We start from the raw sequence: 23,202 nt of genomic DNA on the forward strand, positions 1-23,202 counted from the left end.
CGAACTAATTCCTGGAATATTAATTTCGTGCGAGAACGATCGACGATCAGAAAGCGAAACGCGTTTAGGAAATGGTTCGCGAAGAAGCGGGGGAAGCGATGAGAAATTTTGCTGCGGCCAGAATCTATTTTTTTTCCTTTTTTCACCCCCTCGCGTAGATGGCTCGACAGCTGGTACGAAACTACCGGCGCTATATCACCGCGGACCCCAGTTATTAATTTTGGTCGGATGATCGTTAATTATTCTTAGCGTCTAGGGTGGCGAGGCCACGGAAAAGTGGGACTTAGCACGGAACGCTTTTCTCCACCGAGCAAGTAACAAAGAGCAAGTGGACCCCGTTGACCGAATAACCAAGGCCACTCACGATTCCCTCTCTCCCTCTTCGATGGTAACAGATAGGCGTACATTTACCAAGGGGGTTTCTCTAATGATTAATGAACGCGTCTTTCGCGCCAGATGTAGGCGAATAAATTACAATGAACGTCGCGCGTGTACGCTCGACAGAAATCTCTGATGAACAGCGAGTAATTAAAACCGTGTTCCCTGTTGAATTTTCTCTGACATCGTGAGAAATATACTTCTCTGCCCCTCCTCGTTCTCTGTCGATCAAGGGAGAAGTAACGGGCGTTTGTTCGAACAAAATTACCACAACCGTGTCTGGTCCCACCCCTTGGACAATTGGATGAAAAAATTCTGGGTCCATCACCGAGGATTCCACGCGAAGAATAACAGCCGACAAGTTTGGCCCGTCGTTCTCCGGGTTCGCTGTATCGACGAGCAAATTGATTCAGCCGATCGTTTGCCCGTTACAGCGTTCTCGTAAAAAAGCCAGAGAGGGCCGCCTCTCAACGCGCAGCGATATTCATGGGGAAATATTTCCTTTTTCTCTTTGCATTCGTTTATCTTTTTATACCCTTGCCCGTTTCTCGTATCCCCCTTTCAGGGAACTTGAATATCCCACGAGATACGAACGTGGGAATATTTTAAGAATTATCATTTAGGGAGGACTGCGCGAGAAGGGGTGGTACAAGCGAACTTATGCAGAAACGAGATAAGTGGAAGAAACGGTACGCTTTATTTTACTTCGCTCCACCTACCTCTGGCCGTAACTTTCCCTGGAGCCAGAGAGTTTGTCATCGATGCCACTTTACCCGCGAATGGCTTGATTAATGAATTTCCTTATTAGAGAGAGACGAGAGAAATGATTCGCGAAACGATCGGATCAACGATCGACGAAGAGAGGAAAAAAAATCCGCGAGGGAGACACGCAAAACTGCGGGCTGAGCGGTTTCTTCCAGCCACCCCTTATCGTCGGTGGCCACATATACGGTTTCCAGGCAGCGACGAGCAGAAATAAATCTGCCTAGGCCGGTGGCGTGTCCCATGGCACGGCTAGTGCTTTTCCAGACGCTGAAAAAGCAGTCAGATAACGTATCCCCTGCGCGCGTATGCATGCTCCATTTTGCCTGGCCGTCCTGAAAATGTTTCCTTGCCCGAGTCTCTTTTTCCATCGCGCGGGATGGTAATCCTCGAGCGACGCTTGGCATTCGCAGAACGGGGCGAAGATTGAAGACGTCTCTCGACGATCAACGAATTTTTTTCATTCCTCCCAACTGTATGACGTTTCACGCTTTGAAGATGGAATAATTCTCGTAGACACGAAGCTTCGATTAGACGAGTCGTTTAGACGAGGTGATTTTAACGTAGAAGTAGTATCACGAGTGCACTTGAAGGGTTAGATTAGATTCACAACAGTTTCACCCCTTGCTTTCACGGAATTTTCTCAATCAGCAACTGCACGTCGTATCGCGATAACACTGCTCACTGTCATCGCTTCGGATATGCAAATTAGACGTAGGAATTTGAAGTACACAGGTAGATACACGAAAGATGGTCAGAGAAAGGTAGGAGAACGAACAAAACCATACGCGATCACTCACAGAAACATCACCCACAAAGCCAATCATGTCTTCACGAATTACCTTCAGACACGTCGATCTACGCATCTCGCGATCATCCATCACCCTCTGCCGCGTTCCTGAACGGATGTAACAATTTTTCCTTTCGTCGATCCACGTAGATCCACGTGTCAAATCGTAATGTGTCTTTACGAAACATTCCACCTCTCAGTTTCGTCAAGCATCATCGTTACCACCGCGCATCGACAGCTTCGTTGCCATCGATTAATCGCACCCATCCGTCTCTATTCACAGAAAGCGGATCTGGCGGTCGGCTCGATGACCATCAATTACGCCCGCGAGAGCGTGATCGACTTCACGAAGCCGTTCATGAACCTTGGGATCTCGATTCTTTTCAAGGTAAGATCGTCTCAGTGAAATGCGAGGTAGAAATGGTTGATATTCGCGCGTACGCGGATATTTGCTTAATCGCTGGAACTCAATTAACCGCTCGCGAAAAAGAAGCGAGAGCTCTTGCACGGTCGAGAGGCTCGACGGAACGAATAAAAAAATCCTTCGAATCGAATCGACTCGATACCGCATCCGTTCCCGTTCGTAGTATTCATATTTTCGATTCCACCGCGGCAGAGTTAATCCGCCCTTTTTTCCCCGCCGGCTGTATCGCGGCTCGTTTAAATTGAACGCGCGATAACCCATTTTTTCGGCTGGCGGCTCCCATTTTTCCCGCCGGTGAAACAATATGGCGGAGATCGCCGCGATAATGTTTCGCGTTGCACCTTTTTACCCTGCGTTGACTCGCGAGCGGGGGGGATGTCGAACGCCGGTGTAACCGGATGGACGACGTCGTTGCGTCGGCTCGCCTCTCCTCGATAAACCAGCGGAACGCAGAAACCGGGACAAATAAGAGGTAAATTCGCGCGGACCTTTTATTGCCCTCCGAGCTGCGGTGCGGGCTGAAAGTTACGTCCATACATTACGATACATTCTATTCCCGCTCGTTTCGTTCCTCGTTTTTCTCCGCCCGCCCTCTGCTCCCGGGTCCGTCACGGGCGTTGCGAGATTCTTGGAGCCGGGCGTTGGGTCAATACTTAAACCGGGATCCCCGAGTGAGAATCGTAAAGAGGGATTCCCGGTTTCCAGGCTCGATGCAGCTTTAATACCCTCGCGATTGCTCGGATGAAAATTCTGAGTTACTCGCCGGTTAGATTCCATTCTGTAATCTTTCTGACATTCATCTGCGATCGCTTAACATAATCCAGCAATAATTTTCACTTACCACCCTATCTCTGTATACATTCTCCAGTGTCTCAAAAACAATCATCTGAAAGAGTGAGTCTGTGTCCTCCGACTGTACTCGTCCTAATTTACGATACGTCTGCGAGACGTGTCGCACCGTTTCATAAGGAAGCAATTAATGAATTGTATCGCGAAAGATAAGAAAAATTGAAACGATGGACGGCTATAATCGTGGCACATCCGTAACGGAAACGCGAGGACGGATCGATTCCGGACAGGCTGCGGCAGCCTTAACACGGTTTTCAATTTCGCTCGCGACACGGAACACAGACCGCGGCGATCGACCAAAACGAAGCGAGCGTCGTTTCCGCCGATACGTCGCGCCGCTCGAGCCACCGTCCCAGATCGATCCGCGTACCCTCCCACGTACGCGTACAATCGCGTGTAACGTATGCGCGTACCATTGAAAAGAATCGCTGACACGCTCGACGCTGCGGTTCGAATCGAGCTCCTCGCGAAACACTTCGCCACGATCGTCGCGACGACCACGCGGAATCGTCGATGGCGGCACGCGCCACCCCACGCGTTGCTAATTAAGACCGACCGATGGGCGATGGCGCGCGGATGATTCGATCAGCCAGCGATCCGTCCGAGCGAGAAATTCGATTTCTCTTCGATCAGCACGGTTCTTCGCGTGGAACAGTGGCTGGTATCGCGACGATTCTCGACGATCGCTGATTGGATCTGTAAAGACTCCTACTTCTCTCTTTTATATTCCTGGCAAATAAATGTAGCGAACCCTCTCGAGTTGTTTGGAAGCCCTGTCGTCACATGCGTGTCGTCTCGCGGGTGGACAATAACGAGAGCAATAACGAGGACGGTCTGAAACGGTCGGACAAACGAGCGTCGTAGCTTCTAAATAAAATTTCCCAGACGATCGTGCCGCGTCCCATTTTACCCTCGTTTCCGCGTTTCGCCCTCTATTTGTCGTCTATCGATGGAAAACTCAATCGGGCCGATTCGTTGGGCCAAATTTACAGGACGATCGTGCCAGCTCGACTCGATTCTCCTTCTATCATTCCACTTTTATTTCCTCTCTCTCTCTTTCTCTGCCTCCTTCGAAATCGAAAGAGCAAACAACGGACAATCATCCACGATTCGATCTTAAAGCGTGGAAACTTGTTAACAGGGAGCAGTGGGAGCCACGTTTCCTCCTGGACGAGTGAAAGCGCGAGTAAAGAATATCGAGGAGGCGCAATTTCGATAAACAGTTGATCGCGCAGCGAAATCGTCCCTCGTTCGTTCGAGTAATTATTATTTCAGCCGAGGCCACGCTTGGAATCTCGCCGCTGCTTTTCCTCGCGGCTGAGGGCAAAAGCGACGCGGCGGTTTTACTTTACACTCGCTCTCTATTTCCGCGGGAACAGGCTCGTTGTTTAAAAATTACGCGAGGAACGTTGCCTGCCGCGCAGATAAAACCGTTGCCGGCCACGTCGACGCTGTTGTTGCACTTGCTAATTCATATCGCGACCGCGTTAATTGCCAGCTAATTTTCACCGCCGTCTTGGTTTCCTCGTCGAATGAACGCGTCGGACGAACGGGGGTGGGCCAGTCTTTCCGCGCGAATCCTCGCGAACAAGCTGCTCGGGTTTTCATTCCAGGAAACTGCAAATTCACCGTGCGTTCCCTCACCTCCGCGATAATTAAAGTTCTGCGTTGTTTATCGTAATCGTACAATGTTCGCATTTTTCCATGGTTCTTCACCTACCTCGCTGATCCAACGAAATTAAAATCATCCCGTACGAGGGTCCAACATTCTTTTACACGCTTTATATGCTCCATGATAATTTAAACGGAGGTAGAATCCACAGATTTTCTCTGTTTCCATCTCGAGAAGATCGAGAACCACTGCGCGAAGGATGTCCTCGACAACAACGAAGAACAAGAGGGTCGCCTATAAGTCTCGTTTAAACTTTTAACCATCGATCCATCCGTTTCTTTCCGTCGAAGGGGGGAAAGGGTAAAAGGAAAAAAGGGGAACAAGAGGCCAGGGGAAAATCTTGATGGTATCGAGGCGCAATCAGCGTGGAGCGAAGAAGACCTCTTTAATTAGTGTAATGCGACCGCTTAATTGCAATCAGCGTCGCCGGCCAAGGTGTCCTTTAATTATTCGATATCGTAATTGATCGTCCACGGACTGGAATTCCCGGGTCAAAGCGTTTCGCCGCGATACTGCAATCTGTTGTTGCCACGGGTTGCACAACTCCTTGGCCGTTTTACGCGCGATGAAAAACGTCCACCACGACCACTGTGCACCGAGTTCTTTATTGGTTCGACGCTTATCATTAACTTAATAACGCCCCGCGATGCTGCGAGGATTGGTATTTCGTTGAAACCTCGATGGTAATCCCTCTCGTCTCGTTTCGATCAGACTGATCGTTCGACTTTAATGCGATTTATTTGTTGCCGTTAAATCGTCTCTTCGACGATCGAGCGTCAGCGGATTTTCTATCTCTTGGATAATCACTAAACTCCTGATTATTCATTAATTTTCCAATTACTGTCTAATCGCTTGCTCTTCGAGCATCGCAGCAAAGCTCGAAAGTGCCTTCGAAACGGTGAAACAGAGCGCAGCGCGATCAGTATGTATCGATGCTCGTAAATTCCAGCCGGTAAACAGAAGAAATCGCCTGGTCCCGTGGGATTCGCGACGGTATCGAGCACCCGATTTACGACAGCGAGCGCAAATGAGGCGGACACGATAATGCGCAGCTCGCTCGGAAAACCATTCGAACTAGACCGTCATCGAACTTTCCATCGCTTGTCAGCGGCAGTGCGCGCAGCGGTGACTTCGATCCACGGCTTGTTCATTTTTCACCTCGCCACTTGTTGTCTCCGTCGAGGCTCGTCTCCGCGCTCAATTTTTAACCGAGACAAGAGATTTGTCTCGGCTGTCCTCGATGTTTACCCGCGATCCACCTCGTCTTCTTCCTTTTCCTTCGTGTCTAAAGAGGAACGAGAAACGCAAAGAGTCGAGGGACAGCGTCTTCATCGAATTTAAAAGGCGTCGTTGGTTCCCTATTCACCGTGGCTGTCGACAAGTCACCGGAATTGACGTGATGTTAAATCGAACGTTGGCACGATCGTCTTGGAAAGCAAAGCGGAAACGATCCGCCGTTGTTTCCACGGCATTGGAAAAGACTCGAAGAGGAGGGTGTCGATCCCTCTCTACCTCCGAGGCAATTACAAAATTGCCTCGCGTGACACAGGCTGCTGCAACACGGGGATTCGAATTCGACGAGCAATTTTTCTCCTCGTCTCGCCAGTCGTTACATTTATTTTCTATTAAAACGGGACACGGGCTGAAAAATGGCAGCCGTTTACGTTACACGAGCTTGATCGTTCAAACGAGCCGGTGATGGGATTCTGGCCCGTTAAAATTCTATTCGCCGGCGCTTTGTCGTCCCTCGCGAGAACGGCCGCTAATCTGCTCGAGATTAAACCCGAACGACAAACGTATCAGCCTGTTCCATTTCTGCCTTAGGAGGGGACATGGCGTATGTACGATAATGAACCCGTCTGTCAGCCTGAATTTACGTTAACTCGCAGGGACGATACCCTGTGACGGTCAACGTTGACCTCGACAAATGTACGACGACAATTAGCCTCGAAAAGTGAACAGAGAAATCGCTATTTGTACAATCTATCTCGATTATCAAGGAATACTTGATCGAACCCTCTCGCATGAACGAAACTTGGAACATCCGCGATATTATAGGGTGGTAAATTGAGAATCGAATGGGAATGAAGGTGGAAAATCGGATTACAGGTACCGACCAGTCATCCAGCCCGGCTGTTTTCCTTCATGAACCCGTTGGCCATTCAAATCTGGCTGTACGTGCTGGCGGCGTACGTCCTCGTCTCAGTGATGATGTTCGTGGTCGCGAGGATCAGCCCGTACGAGTGGAACAACCCCCATCCGTGCCACGCGGGCTCCGAGCTCGAGGAGAACCAGTTCTCGCTGGCAAACAGCTTCTGGTTCACCATCGGCACTCTGATGCAGCAGGGCAGCGATCTGAACCCGAAGGTAACCGTCGCACGCCTCTGCTCGGAATTGCCAATTCTGTTTGAGGTGGAACAACAGTGGAATTAAGTTGGTCATTATTAAAATGGTAATCGACGCGGCGATCGGGCGAACGGGCGAACGGATCGAGAAATGGTATACCATGGGATCGCTGGTCTATTTGGACGAGAGGGTGAGCTCGCGCAAAATCAACCAGCGACAAATATCGAGCCGATGGATAGAAAACAGAGACGGTGCGTTGGACGCGTAGCCACGATCGATGCTCGCGATCGCGGTGAATAAAACTCCTTATCTCTTCTTTATTCATTTTTTCGTTGCGTTACTTGTTGCGAATTAAAACGAAGATCCTCGAGACGGTTTCGTCAGCTGTTCGTCGGACGAGCGATCGTCTAACGCGAGAGGAACCACCGGGGGATTGAAATTTCTGAGTAGGATCTCGAGGAGTTGTCCGCTCGAGGGATCTCGAAGAAGCTCCGTCGCGTTGTTCGATTAGCGGTGACGTGGAACGATGGTGATCGGGCTCCCGTTTCATTAAGTAGAGTGAACCAGGACTGTATCCAGCCCTTCGTCCGTGTACGTGTACGTGTGTCGCGGAGCTTAGAGAAACGGAATTGCGTTAGAGAGATAATAGAATCCTCGTGGAAGCTCCGGTGACGCGAGTTTATTGATGGGCTTGCCGTGGAACGTCCGCTGTACGTGGCGCGAGGGATGCAAAAATTTCGCCGCGATGGATGACACGCGGGTTTACTCTCCGTTGCCATGAAAACTGAAATAACAGAGCGTTTTACGATACTCCCGGTGGCTGCTATTTTTTTTTTTTTTTCCAATCAAACGTGGAACGGCGGAAAATTTAATTGAATGTTTGAAAAATGAGATCGGAACGCGGGGTTGTTTGATCTCGAAAAGGGGAAAAAAAATATTTAACTTCGAGAAACGCGAAATTAAACGAAAAATCGGGGATAACGGTAGGGGTTCGCTTCTGTGCGTTTCATCAGGCAACCAGCACAAGGATCGTAGGCGGTATATGGTGGTTCTTCACGCTGATCATCATATCCTCGTACACCGCGAACCTCGCTGCGTTTCTCACGGTCGAGAGAATGATAACTCCGATAGAGAACGCGGAGGACCTCGCCAGTCAAACGGACATCGCGTACGGGACATTGGACAGCGGTAGCACCATGACTTTCTTCAGGGTAATCTCGTAGTAACGATAGAAAAAGTTCTAGAACATAGTCCGAGTAGATGACCAATTAATTGTCTCGCAAACGCACCCCGTAGGACTCGATGATCGAGACGTACAAGAAAATGTGGCGATTCATGGAGAACAAGAAGCCATCCGTGTTCGTGCCCACCTACGAGGAAGGCATTCAAAGGGTTCTCCAGGGTGATTACGCGTTTCTAATGGAGTCGACCATGCTGGATTACATCGTGCAGAGGGACTGCAACCTGACGCAGATCGGAGGCCTGCTGGATAGCAAGGGGTACGGGATCGCCACGCCCATGGGTAAGCCATACCTTCATCCGTGTTTAACGAATGGATCTACCAAAGTCGAGAGCGGTTATTCCCTCTTCTCTTTCTCCCCAGGCTCGCCTTGGCGCGACAAAATCTCTCTGGCGATTTTAGAGCTGCAGGAGAAGGGAGAGATCCAGATGCTGTACGATAAATGGTGGAAGAGTCCCGGTGACACTTGCATGAGGACCGAGAAGGGGAAGGAGAGCAAGGCGAACTCTCTGGGAGTGGACAATATAGGTGAAACTCGGACACGTCCAATCTCTTTTTATCAATTGAATTTGATCGACTTTTATAGACCAGCGAGAGGAGGTTCGATTCGTTGCTCCGCTGTTTCGATCCTCCAGCTCCATTCGCTCGAATCGCGCCGAACCTCTTCGATCCGCGAGATATTCGAAAGAGCAACGTCCTGTCCGCGACTAGGACCGATGAATTTTTGCTGGAGACTGAACTTGTTTTGCTGCCTTCTAGGTGGAGTGTTCGTTGTTCTGCTGTGCGGCCTGGCGTTCGCCGTGTTGATCGCGATCTTCGAGTTCTGTTACAGTACCAGAAGGAACACGGCGGCGGAACGGGTAAGTATTTGCAACGGCAGGCGACTTTAGGTTCCATTTGGAAAGAAAATAAAAATTGCGAGAGCGCCATATCCCCGTCTGCATTCACGCGTGGAACAGCGATGAGCAACGACGCGAGCTTGACACGTTTACGTTGTACATCTCCAACGGGGTTAATTTTGCGAGGCGCGCGACGATAGGTTGCTTATCGCTGAACCGCGAGACGTTTTTCCTCGACGATCAATCGCGAGCTGCGGTTGAGCTGTTTTGTGAGAACGATCAACGAAGGCACATCACGGGGAAGGAATAGAAAGATTTTTTTCCAGGCGAGAAACCCGCCCCATGCATGAGCTTAGGATTGCATGAATTTTTGTCACTTTTGTGTTCCATTTTGTGGCCCGCACGTGGATTTTTCCGCGACGCAGCATGAGCTCATTCTTCACTGAGGCACGCCGGCCGACTGCGAACGCACGAAGCTCACTCGTGAACCAAGGTCCGTCCCTTCTCTCTAGTTCTCCACCATTTTTTTCTCTCTCTCTCTCTCTCTTTCAAACCTCATTGCGCCGCGTTTAATTCGATTCCGGGACCCATAGAGTAGTACGTCCGTCCCGTTTTTCACCGTCTGCTCGTAATTGCGCGCACCGTACGCGTTCTCTCGTCTTTTTTCTCCCCTATTTTTTCTTTCTTCCTTTCGCTGCCCCCTTTTTTTTCTGTGTCGGGCTCTCGATGCTCGTGGACGGCCTAGGCGCGAAACGAACGCGCCCGTTCCGCTTCAATTACCCGCTCGTCGAGCGCGTTCAATTTTTTTCTTTCTTTTTTTTCCACCCTTCACGACGGATCGTATCGCGCGCGTATCGACCAGCGAAAGTTCCCCAGAGAGTTCGACGAGCACGTTGCTCGCCTCTGACTCGAAACGTTGCGAACGCAGAGAGCTCCGGTATCGACGCCGACCTGCTCGGATCCCCTGCAAGGGATCTCGCAAACCGTGCAGCAGCAACAACAGCAACAGCAACAACAACAACAACAGCAACAGCAGCCGTCGCAACAGCAACAGCCACAGCCGCAACAGCAACAGGGCCAGCAACAGCAGCAGGAGTCTCTCTGCGCGGAAATGGCGCGCGAGCTGTGTCGCGCGTTGCGCTGCAACGCGTCCTCGCGACGGCGACGCGCCTGCGAGAAGTGCTCGACCCACGTGCTCGGCTATACGCCGGACAACCCCACTGCCACCCCCTTGAACGGGATGAGGTCGCAGGTAGAATAGAATCTTGGCGAGTACCAGCTCGACCACGATCGAATCGATCGTCGACGCCTCTCGTTTGTTGGTTACAGAGAAGCAGCCTGGGTGTTCCGACGGTCGAACTGCCGCCGCACATCCACATGCATCACCACGCACCACCGTTAGCACCGCCGGCGCACGATTACGACGGGACCTAGCTCACGGCTCTCTTTGCACCTATTGTGATCACCTCCTTAGAGTCTAAGAAACGACAGAGGAACTGGGTGAGAGGACGGGTTGAAAGTGTAGGAGCGAGAAGACGCGAGGATCAGAGGAGAGAGAGGGAACCAGAAGGCGGAAGACGATTACACAGGACAGAGACGAAGAAAGTACAAAACGCATCAAGTGGCACCGGACGAACAGACCGACCAGTTCGTTTTTTCTCTATTTTTTTCCCCCTCCCACACCCCCTCGTTCGCGTTTTTACTAGAAGTCGAGGTAGAATACCGCCGCGAGTGTCACGCACGTCGAGATTCACCGGGAACGAACGTTGCACAATTTCTTTACGACGACACAGATTCAATTCACCCTCCACGGTAGGAGCTGCACCGGGACGGATCCTCGTCCACGTCGGATTAACAATTTTCTCTCTCGCAATTTCTCACTTCTATCGCGTAGAAATATCGAGGCGTTCGTCACACGGCCAGGCTCGAGGAGCACGCGTCTCGACGAACCGGGGGCGACCGTTCCCAGGGGTTAATCGTAACCGCGACGCGACCGTCGTGATTCACCCTGCCTCGAGTGGAAACGCGTCCTCAGACGCCTGGTTCTCGAGCATCGTTTAGCACCGTTTAATTCTCTCACGTGGTACGACTGGCTCTCTCGATTCTTCGAGGAACGCTCGAGCTCGAAAGGAAACGGCACTTTCCACTTTCCAGTGGTTTTTGTGTCGGGTCTTCGACGAGCGCAAGAACGCGGGACGACCGCGGCTTCCGCGGCTAGATTCCTCAAGCTCGAGCGAGGAATGGCAAGCGTTCGATCGTAGAAATCGCAACGGCCAGGAATGGCGGTGAAACGATCTCCAAGTCGTTGCTACTGCCCGTTTACGTACGCGTTTAAACAGCTCGGACACCGAAGACACAGACACAGATGTTCGCGTAAATACCGCGGCGGCACGCGCGAAAGTAGACGATCCTATTTGCGAGTATTTTAAGGTGAAACGCGAGAGACAAGCGAGTAACTTGTTTAGTATTTAAAAAGAAAAGATATAAAAAAAAAAAAAGGAAAAGGGGTACAACCACGTAGACGTTTGGTGTCATTTCACGTGTGTGTATATGCTGGTAGACAGCGAATAAACGTAAAACGATGCGACGGACGGGATTGTTGTTTCATCGTTTTTACCTTCTCCTGTTTCCTGCGGGGATCTCGAGACGTGAAAGTGAATATCAACAGAGCACTCGTCTTTTTTTTTTTATATAACATCATTTATTAAGGGATAAAATAAATGACAAATAACATATCACTTATATGAAACTATAACATTTCTTAGAGTGTTCATCATTCGTTATGATATAAAAGAAATCACATCACATACGACCCTCCACGTAACGCTTTTCCACGCTCGTGTCAGCTCGAATCGCGCCGCAGCGCTCGATATCCGCCTCCCTCGCATCCCTCCCCGCGAAGGCTTCATCGTTTACATAAAATATCTAAAATACACGATCGACCCGTCCTCGAGTCGGTCGACGATAGACGAACGACGAAAGGTAACGTCGCAGAAATGATCACAGCACGCTTTGTGCCCCTGCGAAGGGAGGAATCCGCCCCGTTGGGCAGCGTCTCGCGCCGCGGTCCATGATAAGATTAGGCGTCGACCGCGTTGCTTAATCGAATCAACGTGACCGTGGTTGTTACTGGCGGAGACGCTCGGTCGCGGAACTCCCTTCGGTTACGGGGATTGAAAAGAATCTCTGTTTGGTTCGCGAAACTGCAGAGCGATTATAATAAAAAATAAAAAAAAAAAAAGAAGAAAAAGGAAAACGAACGGAAGAGAGAAAAGGGTCGAACGGAAAGAAAGAAGGACCGCGAAGAAAGAGTAGAAAACGTATAAAATGAGAAAAAAGGGGGAATAAACGCGGCAGATGAAGGTGAATTCGAGCTGACACCAGAGTGCCTACGCGACTTCTCCTGACACGATATAATAATAATAATATATAATCGACTGAATCCATTTGGAAGGGCCTAGTCAAATCACTTGTAATTATCACACGATCATACTCGATGCGGTGGCGTGTAAATGTTTTCTTGTTCCATTACTTCTTTTTTTTTCTTTTTTCATTTTTTTCTTTTGTTTGCTTACGGTTTTCACTTTCTTTCTGCCGTAATATATGATTCTTTTTTTTTTTTTTTTTTTTTGCGATTTTCGGAGGTGGCTCGAGCTCGCGAACACGCACGTACGTCCGCACGGTTGGTGAACGTTATTTCTCGTTGAAAATAAACGCTCACGGTTCATACGTAATGTATATATGTGTGTATGTATATATCTATATATGTGTGAGCCCGTCGATCTCTCGTCGAAGTTAAAAAAAAAGAGAAAAAAAAAGTAGAAGAAGAGGAAACAACGGTACGAAATATAAAGTAATAATATTGATAAGAAGGCAAAGAAATATACGGTATACGTGCGCGTGTTGTGTTATGCGTGTACGTTGTATGTGTCTATGCGTGAAACAAACGCCTCGTTCGTTCTCTCTTTTCTTATTTTCTCTCGTCCACCTCCACGATTTTTTCTTCTCACCCTCCTTCGCTTCTGCGTTTCCTCGTCGAGGCGTCCTGACGCGATCCGCTGGGTTTCGTTTTGTTTAAAACAAACGCGTGCAAAGAGTAAAAAATAAACACGAGAATTGAAACGCGAACCGCGTTGGAACACACGGATCCCTCTTGAGCTTGAAAAACGAAAAAAAAGAAAAGGAAATAAATACGAGGGCAACGAAATGGTGAAAACATTCGCCGCGCTTTTCAGCTGGATCGAATTCCGCGTCAGGGAAACGGGTCACGAACGGCCAGGACGAGAAAACGAACGATTATCAACGGAGATCGTTCTACCCACGACGAATCTACCCTCCCGCGCTCGGTTCTTCCTCTCGAGCGACCCATCCGCCCTCCTCTTTCTCTCTAAATCTACCAAGCGTCGCGATCGTTCCTCGCCAATTCCACCCTCTCCCACCTGCAACCCGACTACTACAACGCTTATTTAACTTTATGAGATCAGTCCGCGCGCCAATTCGTGCCGCGAACACCGCAATCTTTTCAACTTCCCACCCCTAGCAACCCTCGAGCGTTCCGCGCGACGTTCTCTCGCTCGTTCACGATCCAATTCGCTTCCTTCTCTTCCTTAATCTCGGAACTACGCTTGTGTAAATACGTTGTTAAAGCGATCAGTCATTAGACGAGGCGAATAAAGAGAGAGAGAGAGAGAGAGAGAGAGAGAGAGAGAGAGAGAGAGAAAGAGAGAGAAAGTGAAAGAAGAGAAAGAGAAGTGTGGATAGAAAAATAAAATGAGAGAAGGCATAGAAGAGAGGGTTGAGACCGTCGAGAGGGCAAACCTTCGGATGTGGATCTCGATAAGAAACGATTTCGCGCGACGATGGGACCGGAGTATAAAAAATGGATGATTCGAAGTTGAGCCTCGATAGCAAATAATGAAGTGTCTCTTTGGTCGGAGAGGTCCGCTCCTTTCTTTCGTTTTTGTTCTCTCTTCTTTTAACCGTTTACACGCCGTGTCGACACGTCGGATCGGAAACATTAAATATACGTATATGCGTTAAATAATTTCATATTACAAACTACATTTAAATATCGTGATCTTTTTTTTTTTTTTGTTTTTTTTTTCTCTTTTTTTCTGTTTTCTCTTGTCGGACCGACGAACGGGCTTCGAATGAATACGAATCGCGACGCTCTCGAAACACTTCGCAAAGAGGACGCCTGTAGAAGATCTCCCGCCCCAGAAAACGCTCGCGGAACCGAGAGGAAGAGAAAGAACCGAGGAAACGATCGCGTACGAAATTACTCTGCCGACTCTGTAAACGGTTAACCGCTCCGCGTTCAGGAGAACTTTGAGAGCGGCCCACAGGCGAACTGCTCGCTGTGTGCACGTGCATCTATCTGTGTGCTCGTGTTCGGTCGTTAGATACGAGGGGAGGAGAGTAATTGAAGAGGGTGGAGAAGTACGAAAGTCGAGACGTTTCAAGACGAACAAGAAATTAGGGAAGAAAGAGTAAGTGAGAGTAAGAGAAGAGAGAGAGAGAGAGAGAGAGAGAGAGAGAGAGAGAGAGAGAGAGAGAGAGTTGTAGAGAAAGTGAAAGTTAAAGAAACATAGAATACTGTGGTTCGCGCAACTCGTCACATCCCTCGCGTTTTCGTTCTGCTCGCGTGCTACCGACACGATGCTCTACGATTCTCGAATTCGGAAATTTCCAGCTCGAGTCGCGACCCTTCGAAGACGGTCTCGCGTGGGACACGTTCTTCGAGAGGACGCGTACCGCGCTGAAAGTCCTCGAGACGACTCGTAGAGCCGAACGAAGCGCCGATCTACCTTCCCGCCTACGGCCAAGGATCGCGCGAGAGCGATCGACGATCGCGAGACTCGCCCTGAATAAACTCTTCGAAGTGATATGTGGGGACGTCGTTTCGACGATGCAAACGCGTCGCTGTTGGTCGAAAGGTATCTGTGTATGTATCCGTGTCTCTGTGTGCATGCGACGAGTGTACGTGTGTGTGTGTGAGAGTGTGTCTGTGTGTCTGCTTGTTCACTGCTTCGTCTGTAAATTAATCGATCTGCTGATCCATCGAATCGTGTCCCAATAGCGCCCGCTACGATCCCTCGATCGCGAAACGAATCAACGCGCGAGGTCCGCGCGATCGGACAGTGACGTGCGGCTGGTGTTTCGCCATTTCTTGGATCCATCCGCGATCGAGAGACGAAGAAGCAGACGGGCTGGTTCCATGAAACGCGATTGCTCCGAATCATATACACGAATATACGATAATTCCAGAGCGCGCATATACACAGTTACAATAATAAAGAGACACCTGTTAATTACAAAAAACGCTACACGTGTATCTCCGACGCTGTTCCTGTCATTTACTTTTCCGCTTTTCCCGCTCCACCTTCTGCGCTCTTGTGCAATATCGTTGATACACGCTACAGACACGCGTATAGACGCGTTCGTATGTACTCGCGCGTACATACAAATATATATATATAATATTTATATATATAATATATATCAGCCATTTTTCATTTCTTCCTCACATCTTGATAATGCGTATATGTGCTATACATTTATTATATATATATACACGAAAAATAGATATATATATATATAATATACGATCACAGACACGTGTGTATAGAGTCTCCTTAGATTTCTCAGCTCCCTCGTTCCCCTATATCATTTCTTTTTTGTGCCACACGTTCACTTTCGTGTACCTTAACGACTTAATATGGATTTGATTTGTTTAAACAGCCTCTCTGTCCTCCTACGCCGCGCGTGCGTTCTACTGTTGCCAACCGTTTTGGTCGTCAGAAGGGGCGAAACTCGTTTACTCGCGCGTCAATCGCTGCTTTCTTTCTCTTTTTTTTTTCGCTGTCTTCTTTTTCCGGATCCGCGTCCGTTAAAGTGCAAAAACGCTACGCGAAAGGCATGAAAATTCGTTGATGATACGCGCGCGTTCTCTTCTACTTCGTCGCGCGCACGTTCGCCCCTTCGCTTGGTCCTTGCCGTTCGTCTCATCCTCCCTCTGGCGATTTGAACCAGGTCCGCGAGCGCTGCACCCTTTCGATAGCAAAAAATTATTAACTCGCAGCTTCGAGAAGCGCATCGCTGCACAATTTAAGCTCGTCGAAGACGACTGGTCTTCGTTGACAGTGAGGACGAAAGAATTTCTCGAGCGTTGAGTGCAGCGCGCGCCTGACACCCCTGGTTCTCAGTTTTTTTTTCTCTCTTCTTTCTCTCTTTCTCTCCCTCTCTCTCTCTCTCTCTCTCTCTCTCTCTCTCTCTCTCTCTCCTGCCTCGTTCGATTTTCGCTCGAAATTTAAATACATAATTCGCAATATATATCTGGGTTGGTGACAGTAGCGCCATGATCCATCGTAAATAAACACAGCCGACAGGCATTGCTTGTCTCTGCGCGCGAACGCCGCAAAACCGATAGCCGAGCGAACATTCGAAAATGGTTCGCGCGGCTGGCCCGCCGCACGCGCGCAGATCGTCCTACCCTAAACACTTCATTTATCATCTGTATTCTCGACACACACGGATACGACGAAAACGAAGGTACACTTTTTTGTCATTTTTTCTGTTTTTTTCATTTTCTTTATATTATAGCTTTCTCGTTATACGATAGTCAGTGAAATAAACGAAGTTAAAACGTATATAATATGTACAGCACGAATCGCGGCCATAGCGCGAAAGACAAATCGACTCTTTGCTTTTTCATTCCCTTTTCCTTCTCGCGTCACCTCTCGTCGCGTTGAGCTGGGTTCACGCCGTCGTTTCTGGTCCCGATCGACGTTACGATCGCGATCGATCGGGAACAGACGCGACCGTGGAGCGCCGTGCAGAACGTCGAGACGGACAAACGAGACTGCTCCACTCAACAACTCGCTCGTGAAATAGCGTACGAATAGACTTCTTAATTTATCCTTAAGATTAATTGCAGAGCCACATCGGCTAATCGTCCCGACATACAAAGTACCGCGAGAAGTTGCTGATTGATTCCGCGGGAAAAGAAAAAACAAAAAGAGAGAAACGGACCCGCGATTGCACCTCTCCTGCCCCCCTCTCCGAACTGACACTCCTCTATTCTCCTTCAAACGCGATCGTGGCTAATAAAAAATACAAAAAAAGACGAAGAGACTAAAAAAGGAAAGCAAGTATCGCGATCAAAGTGCAATATATATGCAATCACTATCGTGTGTAAAACTGAAAGCGGGAAATACGTGCACCGTCGATAAGTGGCTAAAGAGATTTCCAACACTACTAGAACGTTATGAACGCGATTTGGAAAGAGGGGGTGGGGGAAGCCTCAACAGATCTGAAACGCTAACGAAACGCGCAAATAACAATCTACTACACGATATCTTCTCGAACATAGAAAAATACGAGTGTGTCTATTTACAAAACAACCGATAAACCTCTCTCTCTCTCTCTCTCTTACTCTCTCTCTCTCTCTTCTCTCCTCTACTTGTGTCTCCGCCTCTTTCTCTCCACGATGTAGAAGGCTCCTCTCTCTCTCGTTCTTCCTCTCGCGTGTCCTCTCTTCTTCCACAAAGGATGCAGCCAAAAGTTTCAGCAAAAGAAAAACCAATTCTCGACCAGACGGAAGGTTCACAGGGCGCCAACGTACAAAATGGTCGCCTCGAGCGCCGCGGCCTCGAGGTCCGAAACCGACTCGTGGATCAGCTTTTGGTCTTTGCCCTTCGACCGATCGTCAACGTTCGTGGGCATCGGAGTCTTCCCGTTTTAACTTTTTCCCTGCTTCTTCACTTCTCTCGAGCGCGCCTCACGGTGGTCTCCTTCCCGTTGATTGTTTCTCGTTTCGGTTCGGCACTGACTCGTGAAAGAGATCTCGTTCGAAGATTACGAGCGGCGAGCAAACGACGGACACCTTGCGAGCGTCGTCTCACAGAGGACGCTCGAACCTCCGGGGCCCGGTTTTTCTTCGTTCACACGCGCGTCTTATATGCTTTCTTCACATGTGTGTCTGTCTGTTTGCGTGTGTTACCGTGTAAGGACTCACTGTGTGTTATCGTTCAGCTGCGTGTACTTGTATAGATATTAACGTGTATGCCCGAGCGTGTGTGTATACGTGTACGTGTGCGAGTATATGTGTACGTGTGTGTGTGTTTGTACGTGTCACCGTGTGAGAATACATTATTTTATTTCTATGTATATATACGTATATACAGCATGTGAGGATAGGTGTCGCGTTCGCCCGTTCCTTTCCGTGCCGTGTGCAGAATCCGCAGAGATGCCTCGCGAATATCTGTGGCGCGAGTTACACGATAAAATAAACCGACGACAAACTGACAGACAGCAAGTAGGCGAAGGAGCGACGGCGGTGCCTCGCTTAGGTCATGTATCGCATCACCGCGCGGAGCGCGTACAACAGCTCCGCTTGCATCCGTGCCTCCAGTATCATCAGGTTCACGTGGACCTGGAAACGAGAAAAATGGTCGATCGTTTATTAAAAAGCAGCGACGAGGAGGGGAAGAACGCGGCGAGCCGCGGGAACGGCGACACGCGACGACCGCGCGTGTAAACGCGTAGGATGATCGAAACGTTCGTAAACAGTTCAACGTGCCTGCTGTCCGTAATGCCGTTTCAGCCAGTCGCCAACAACCTCGCGGCTGATGCGACGTTCTACAATTTGCAATTCACAAGACGCAATCTCGTGTCATGGGACAGTAACACGTGGAACCCGCAATGTTTACGAGAACCAGGAAAATCGTATGCAAATAAAGGGATATGCATATTATCAGCTGACGTAAGCGAACGCCGGCTGAAATCCGACAAACATGCACGCGAGCCAATAAACAGGGTACGAAGCCAAGATATATATAAGATATATATATAATATATAATATAATATATATACAGAAATAAAGAGAGAGCCGATCGTACGACGATGAGTATGAATAAACGGGTGCGAACCTTCTCGCTGTGCTGGAACTCCCTCATGACGCGGTCGTAGTCCCTCTTGGTAACGCGTTCCGGATAACAAACGGCGCTCTTTATGAACGTCTTCAGGCTACGCTCGAGCAGCTGGTTCACCTCGTTGTAATCGTAATCGTCGTGCCTGATCCCGAACATGCACTGGATGTAGTTCCAGATCGCGCGTCTGAAGCGGGACGTGTCCACGTTGATGTACCTGCGGCCCATCGTGCCGTAGGTGAGGTTGTACGCCGTCTTGAACTTGTCGTCGAGCAGGTTCCCGACGTCGTTGTAGAGACGGTTCACCAGCGAGTAGCCGTGGTCGTCCCACGAGTAGTCTTGCACGCGGAACGTGGGCCTGTCGTTCAATTGGCCGCGCTGAAACGCACACGGAGAGAGCCGATCATTGTTTTGTAGAGGAGGGATTTGCATAGGTCGCTGCGTAGCTGCGACGACGGCTCTTCGTTCGTCATCGATCGATTCGATAGTGGCAACGTTTAAGGTTAAACCGGTTGATTCCGCGGAGACGCACGTGCGGATTCGTCGTAAATATTCAGAGCGCCCCGATGGAAACGGTAATCGAGTCGACGACGCTTAAATATTCATCGAACAGGCCCGTGGCGCCTTGAAAAACGTACTTTCGAATCGATCTGCAGCGAATTCGATGTTCACGCTAGCTCAGACGCGTCTCTCTCTCTTAGAAACTCTCTTACCTTGGCGAAGTCCTGGTAGATGAACGACGGATCCTCGATGAAGTGGCCGATGTCGGAGTCGAGGACCGAACTACTCCTCTGGGGCGCCGCGGCCAGCTCAGCCGACTGCGTTTCCACGGTCTCGAATCTCTTGGACAGCTCCTCTTGCGTGATCTGATAGGACTCGGACTTCTCGGAGAGGCGTTTCATGCGTTCCATTAACGCCTCGACGCCGACCTCCTGCTCGCCCACTATACTAGGCGAGGATAGCGGCGACGGCATATTTTCTGCGAAAAATATCGCAACGACAAGCTGAGTATAATCGTCTATCGCGATGTTGGCGAAGCGACGCTCGCCAGGCGAGCTGGTCGACTCACCAGTCTTGCCATCGCCATTGGGAATCTTCTTGGGACTACTGGAAATCTTTTCTTTGGCAGTCGGTATGTTATTGCTATTGTCCTGGACATTCTCTTTGTAATGGTGGCCGGCTACGTTGTCCAGCTCCTCGTTGATCCCGCAGGAGAAGACGAAAGACGAAAGGGAGTGGAAATGGGCCAACAGAACTATCGCGTGGACGACCTCGGCTAGGGACCAGCTGTCCGCGCCTTTGGTCAGTTTCTGTGAACCAAACGGAAACGAATCGATCAAGTCTTCTCTCCTCTCCTCTCCTGTTTCACCAAACAGACGAATAGTTGCTCCACTTACCTCTATGTGCGACTTGTTCAGCAACCACGGCCTATGAGCTAAAATCTTGTTGATCTCATAGAGATCCTGCAGCTTCCCTGGTATCGATTTCAGGCCGCGAAGCCACTGTATATCACCGCCCTGGAGAATGAACTCTCCTTTCTGCAGGTTTATTAAATAGCTGCACTGATGTCTACCAGCGGCCTGGAACCACACGACGAAACGCAACTTGTTACTGTTGAAACAAGAACAAGAGACGTGCAGAAGAAACGATGCGTATGGACAGCGAAATCGAGCAAGAACGATGGATCGATCGCGCGCCTTTTCACCCCCTGCGGAGCCGCCGCTGTTCGACGTAACATGGAAGCAGAGGAAGCAAATGTACCGGCGATGTTCGTTCGATTCAACGTGCACGCGGAAGCTCTGGAAGAGGAACAGCTCGTCGAGTGGAACGTGTCGCGTGGGCGAGAACAAGCGCTGCGAAAATTAATCGCGGTCGAAGCGAAGGGGTGGCCTCCAACTACGTCAGGAATAATGGAACTGCGATTCGTCTCGATGCGCGATCGGTTTTACTTTCGCTCGTTCGTTTCGAACCCGTTTGGGATCACATCGGAAATTCAAATGGCCAAGGGGTAAGATCGCTACAACGAGAGAGCGCTGAGACGTCGACGTCGACGATGGATAGGTGAAGGAACGTCGCGGTGGAGGGCGAGGAAGACACGCGATGATGAAACGCGTAAACAAGACACGTGTTTGCCATGCGGACCGCGGATCGATCGAGTCGAGAATCGCGATAAAGCGATAAGAGAAACGCGCAAACACGCGGCTGGTTCCTGGCGGAGTGAAATTTCGCGTTCTCACCCCCTCCGTGGACGCGAGGTAAACAACGATGATCGAGAGGCGCCAATAAAAGCGGCTGCGATCCGACGAATGTACGCTCGAGTCGCGGGAATCCGCTTCTTCCAAAAATTGCTCGAGCACGTTGGTAAATATTGTTCTCTTTAAATAGTTCCTCCTCGCGAAATTGGCGTAGAGACGCGTCGAGTTTTGGCAGCGAACGATAACTCGACGAAAAGCGCGAGATAATTCGGAATTCCATAGTCGCGGCGTAGCGAGCGGCGATACCAGGCCACGTGTGCCCTTGTTCAAAATTGATACCAACGTCAGAGAGGCGGGATTTCCTTTTGTTTCGCTCGATACTGACGTCATTCCCAGCAGAACTTAATTTATCGATAATTACATCCACCATGCTAAACGCTCGCGCGCCTGTCCATTTCGATTCCACGCTCTTCCTTCAATAATAAATTCTCAGCGATATATCTATATACATATGAAAAAGAAGAATATAATCTCGCCCCTATCTATCTGTTCGCATTTTATCGTTATCGCGACGACCTTAGTTCTAGTCTCGGGAGGAAATCGCGTGAAATTGGCGGAGTCTCGACGCGAGACTCGATCCAGGTAGAATGTTTACCAGGTAGAAAAGTTGTTTTTCAGATATCTTATCGCTTTATCAGGCTCCCCGTCTATCCGCTGGCAATCCTTCTTCCCCGCCCGGTCCTCTCGCACCCCCTCAGCAACCTTGCTCCCAACCAACCACCCCTCCGCGCCCAGTACCGCCACCACCATCGACGCGACATCGACTTTTTTATCGCCTGTTCGATAAAGTGTTTTCGGTTGATCATTTCGACCGACGATATTTCGTCCATCGACTGTGCTGGCGTGTCACGAGCCCCTTATCACGAAACGGTACCAGAACCGCTCAGACAGATTGGATCGCGCGTCGCTATTTGAACGCGAACGACTCGCAAACATCTTCGCCGCGCTCGAAGCTTGCCGTTTCGCGAGAGTGCCACCCCCGTTTCGCCGTTTTATCTTCGAAGCAAGAATCTCGTGAGAAATAAAGCGACGGGGCGCGAATCGACTGTCTATCGGTGCTGTACGCGAACCCGTCGAATCGCGAACGTGCGGTTGGCACCTCGAGCACCTTAACTCACTCCGCTCGAAGAGAACTGGAAAGTTGGCTTTGGTGTCTGGAACGTGGTTCCGATAGATTTATTAATCTGCTTCTCGATGCCCATCTTCTTCCTTATCTACCACTTATTCTCGACGTCTACAACGTCACGAACGGTACAGATATCTCTACAATGAACGATCCGCTGCAATCAACGCGAGCGAAATCTGCACATAATTGGAGACCGGTTTCGCGTTGGTTACGGCTTCCGATCGCTATATATACGGGCGCTATCGTTGAATACAGGAAGTCGCAGCCCCGATACAAGAACATTCTACATATTTACTAGCCGCCTGGTCATCGTCGCGCGAACCACGCCGCGTAGATCTGTTCTGAGAGTGGTACTCTTCGTTCGAGAGGAGACGTTCCGTTCGACGGTCGTGAGATCGTTATTCACGAAACGACCGGCTCTCGAGCAGCGAGGAACGGTTACGTTACGAAACCCACTGCACTTGGTCGGTTTCCTGATAATCTTTGGCCCAACGACCCGCGATCGAGGGACGAACGAGGAAGAGCTGTCGCGAACGCGTGGCGCACGGCGTGCGACGGTGGAGAAAAGAACACCGAGAACGTCCGTCATCG

The 23,202-nt window shown here is 49.7% G+C and overlaps 2 protein-coding genes across 10 annotated transcripts in view; one reads left to right on the top strand and one right to left on the bottom strand.

The window, feature by feature from the left end:
- The window catches only part of LOC143432839 (glutamate receptor ionotropic, kainate 2), a 257,821-nt gene extending 247,022 nt beyond the window's left edge, over window positions 1–10,799 (top strand). For 6 of the 9 annotated variants that reach the window (XM_076909758.1, XM_076909748.1, XM_076909753.1 and 3 more), the window contains 8 exons: window positions 2,214–2,318; window positions 6,985–7,242; window positions 8,235–8,432; window positions 8,518–8,743; window positions 8,825–8,989; window positions 9,221–9,321; window positions 10,229–10,552; window positions 10,630–10,799. In XM_076909758.1, the coding sequence (XP_076765873.1) occupies window positions 2,214–2,318; window positions 6,985–7,242; window positions 8,235–8,432; window positions 8,518–8,743; window positions 8,825–8,989; window positions 9,221–9,321; window positions 10,229–10,552; window positions 10,630–10,734 (1,482 nt within the window). In that variant the 3' untranslated portion in view covers window positions 10,735–10,799. Of the gene's footprint in view, window positions 1–2,213; window positions 2,319–6,984; window positions 7,243–8,234; window positions 8,445–8,517; window positions 8,744–8,824; window positions 8,990–9,220; window positions 9,322–9,626; window positions 9,794–10,228; window positions 10,553–10,629 lie in introns of those variants that run through there. The other 3 variants (XM_076909756.1, XM_076909755.1, XM_076909757.1) reach the window with 3 other exon arrangements.
- A 5,751-nt stretch (window positions 10,800–16,550) lies between these two features.
- Window positions 16,551–23,202, bottom strand: part of Sesn (Sestrin) — a 91,981-nt gene continuing 85,329 nt past the window's right edge. The window contains exons 6-10 of the mRNA XM_076909766.1: window positions 20,628–20,810; window positions 20,300–20,540; window positions 19,944–20,209; window positions 19,231–19,608; window positions 16,551–18,733 (exon numbers count right to left, since the gene is read on the bottom strand). Coding sequence (XP_076765881.1) covers window positions 18,647–18,733; window positions 19,231–19,608; window positions 19,944–20,209; window positions 20,300–20,540; window positions 20,628–20,810 — 1,155 coding nt within the window. The 3' untranslated portion in view covers window positions 16,551–18,646. The remainder of the gene's footprint in view (window positions 18,734–19,230; window positions 19,609–19,943; window positions 20,210–20,299; window positions 20,541–20,627; window positions 20,811–23,202) is intronic.

The sequence above is a fragment of the Xylocopa sonorina genome, chromosome 2 (assembly GCF_050948175.1).
Source record: "Xylocopa sonorina isolate GNS202 chromosome 2, iyXylSono1_principal, whole genome shotgun sequence".
Classification (NCBI taxonomy): Eukaryota; Metazoa; Arthropoda; class Insecta; order Hymenoptera; family Apidae; genus Xylocopa; species Xylocopa sonorina.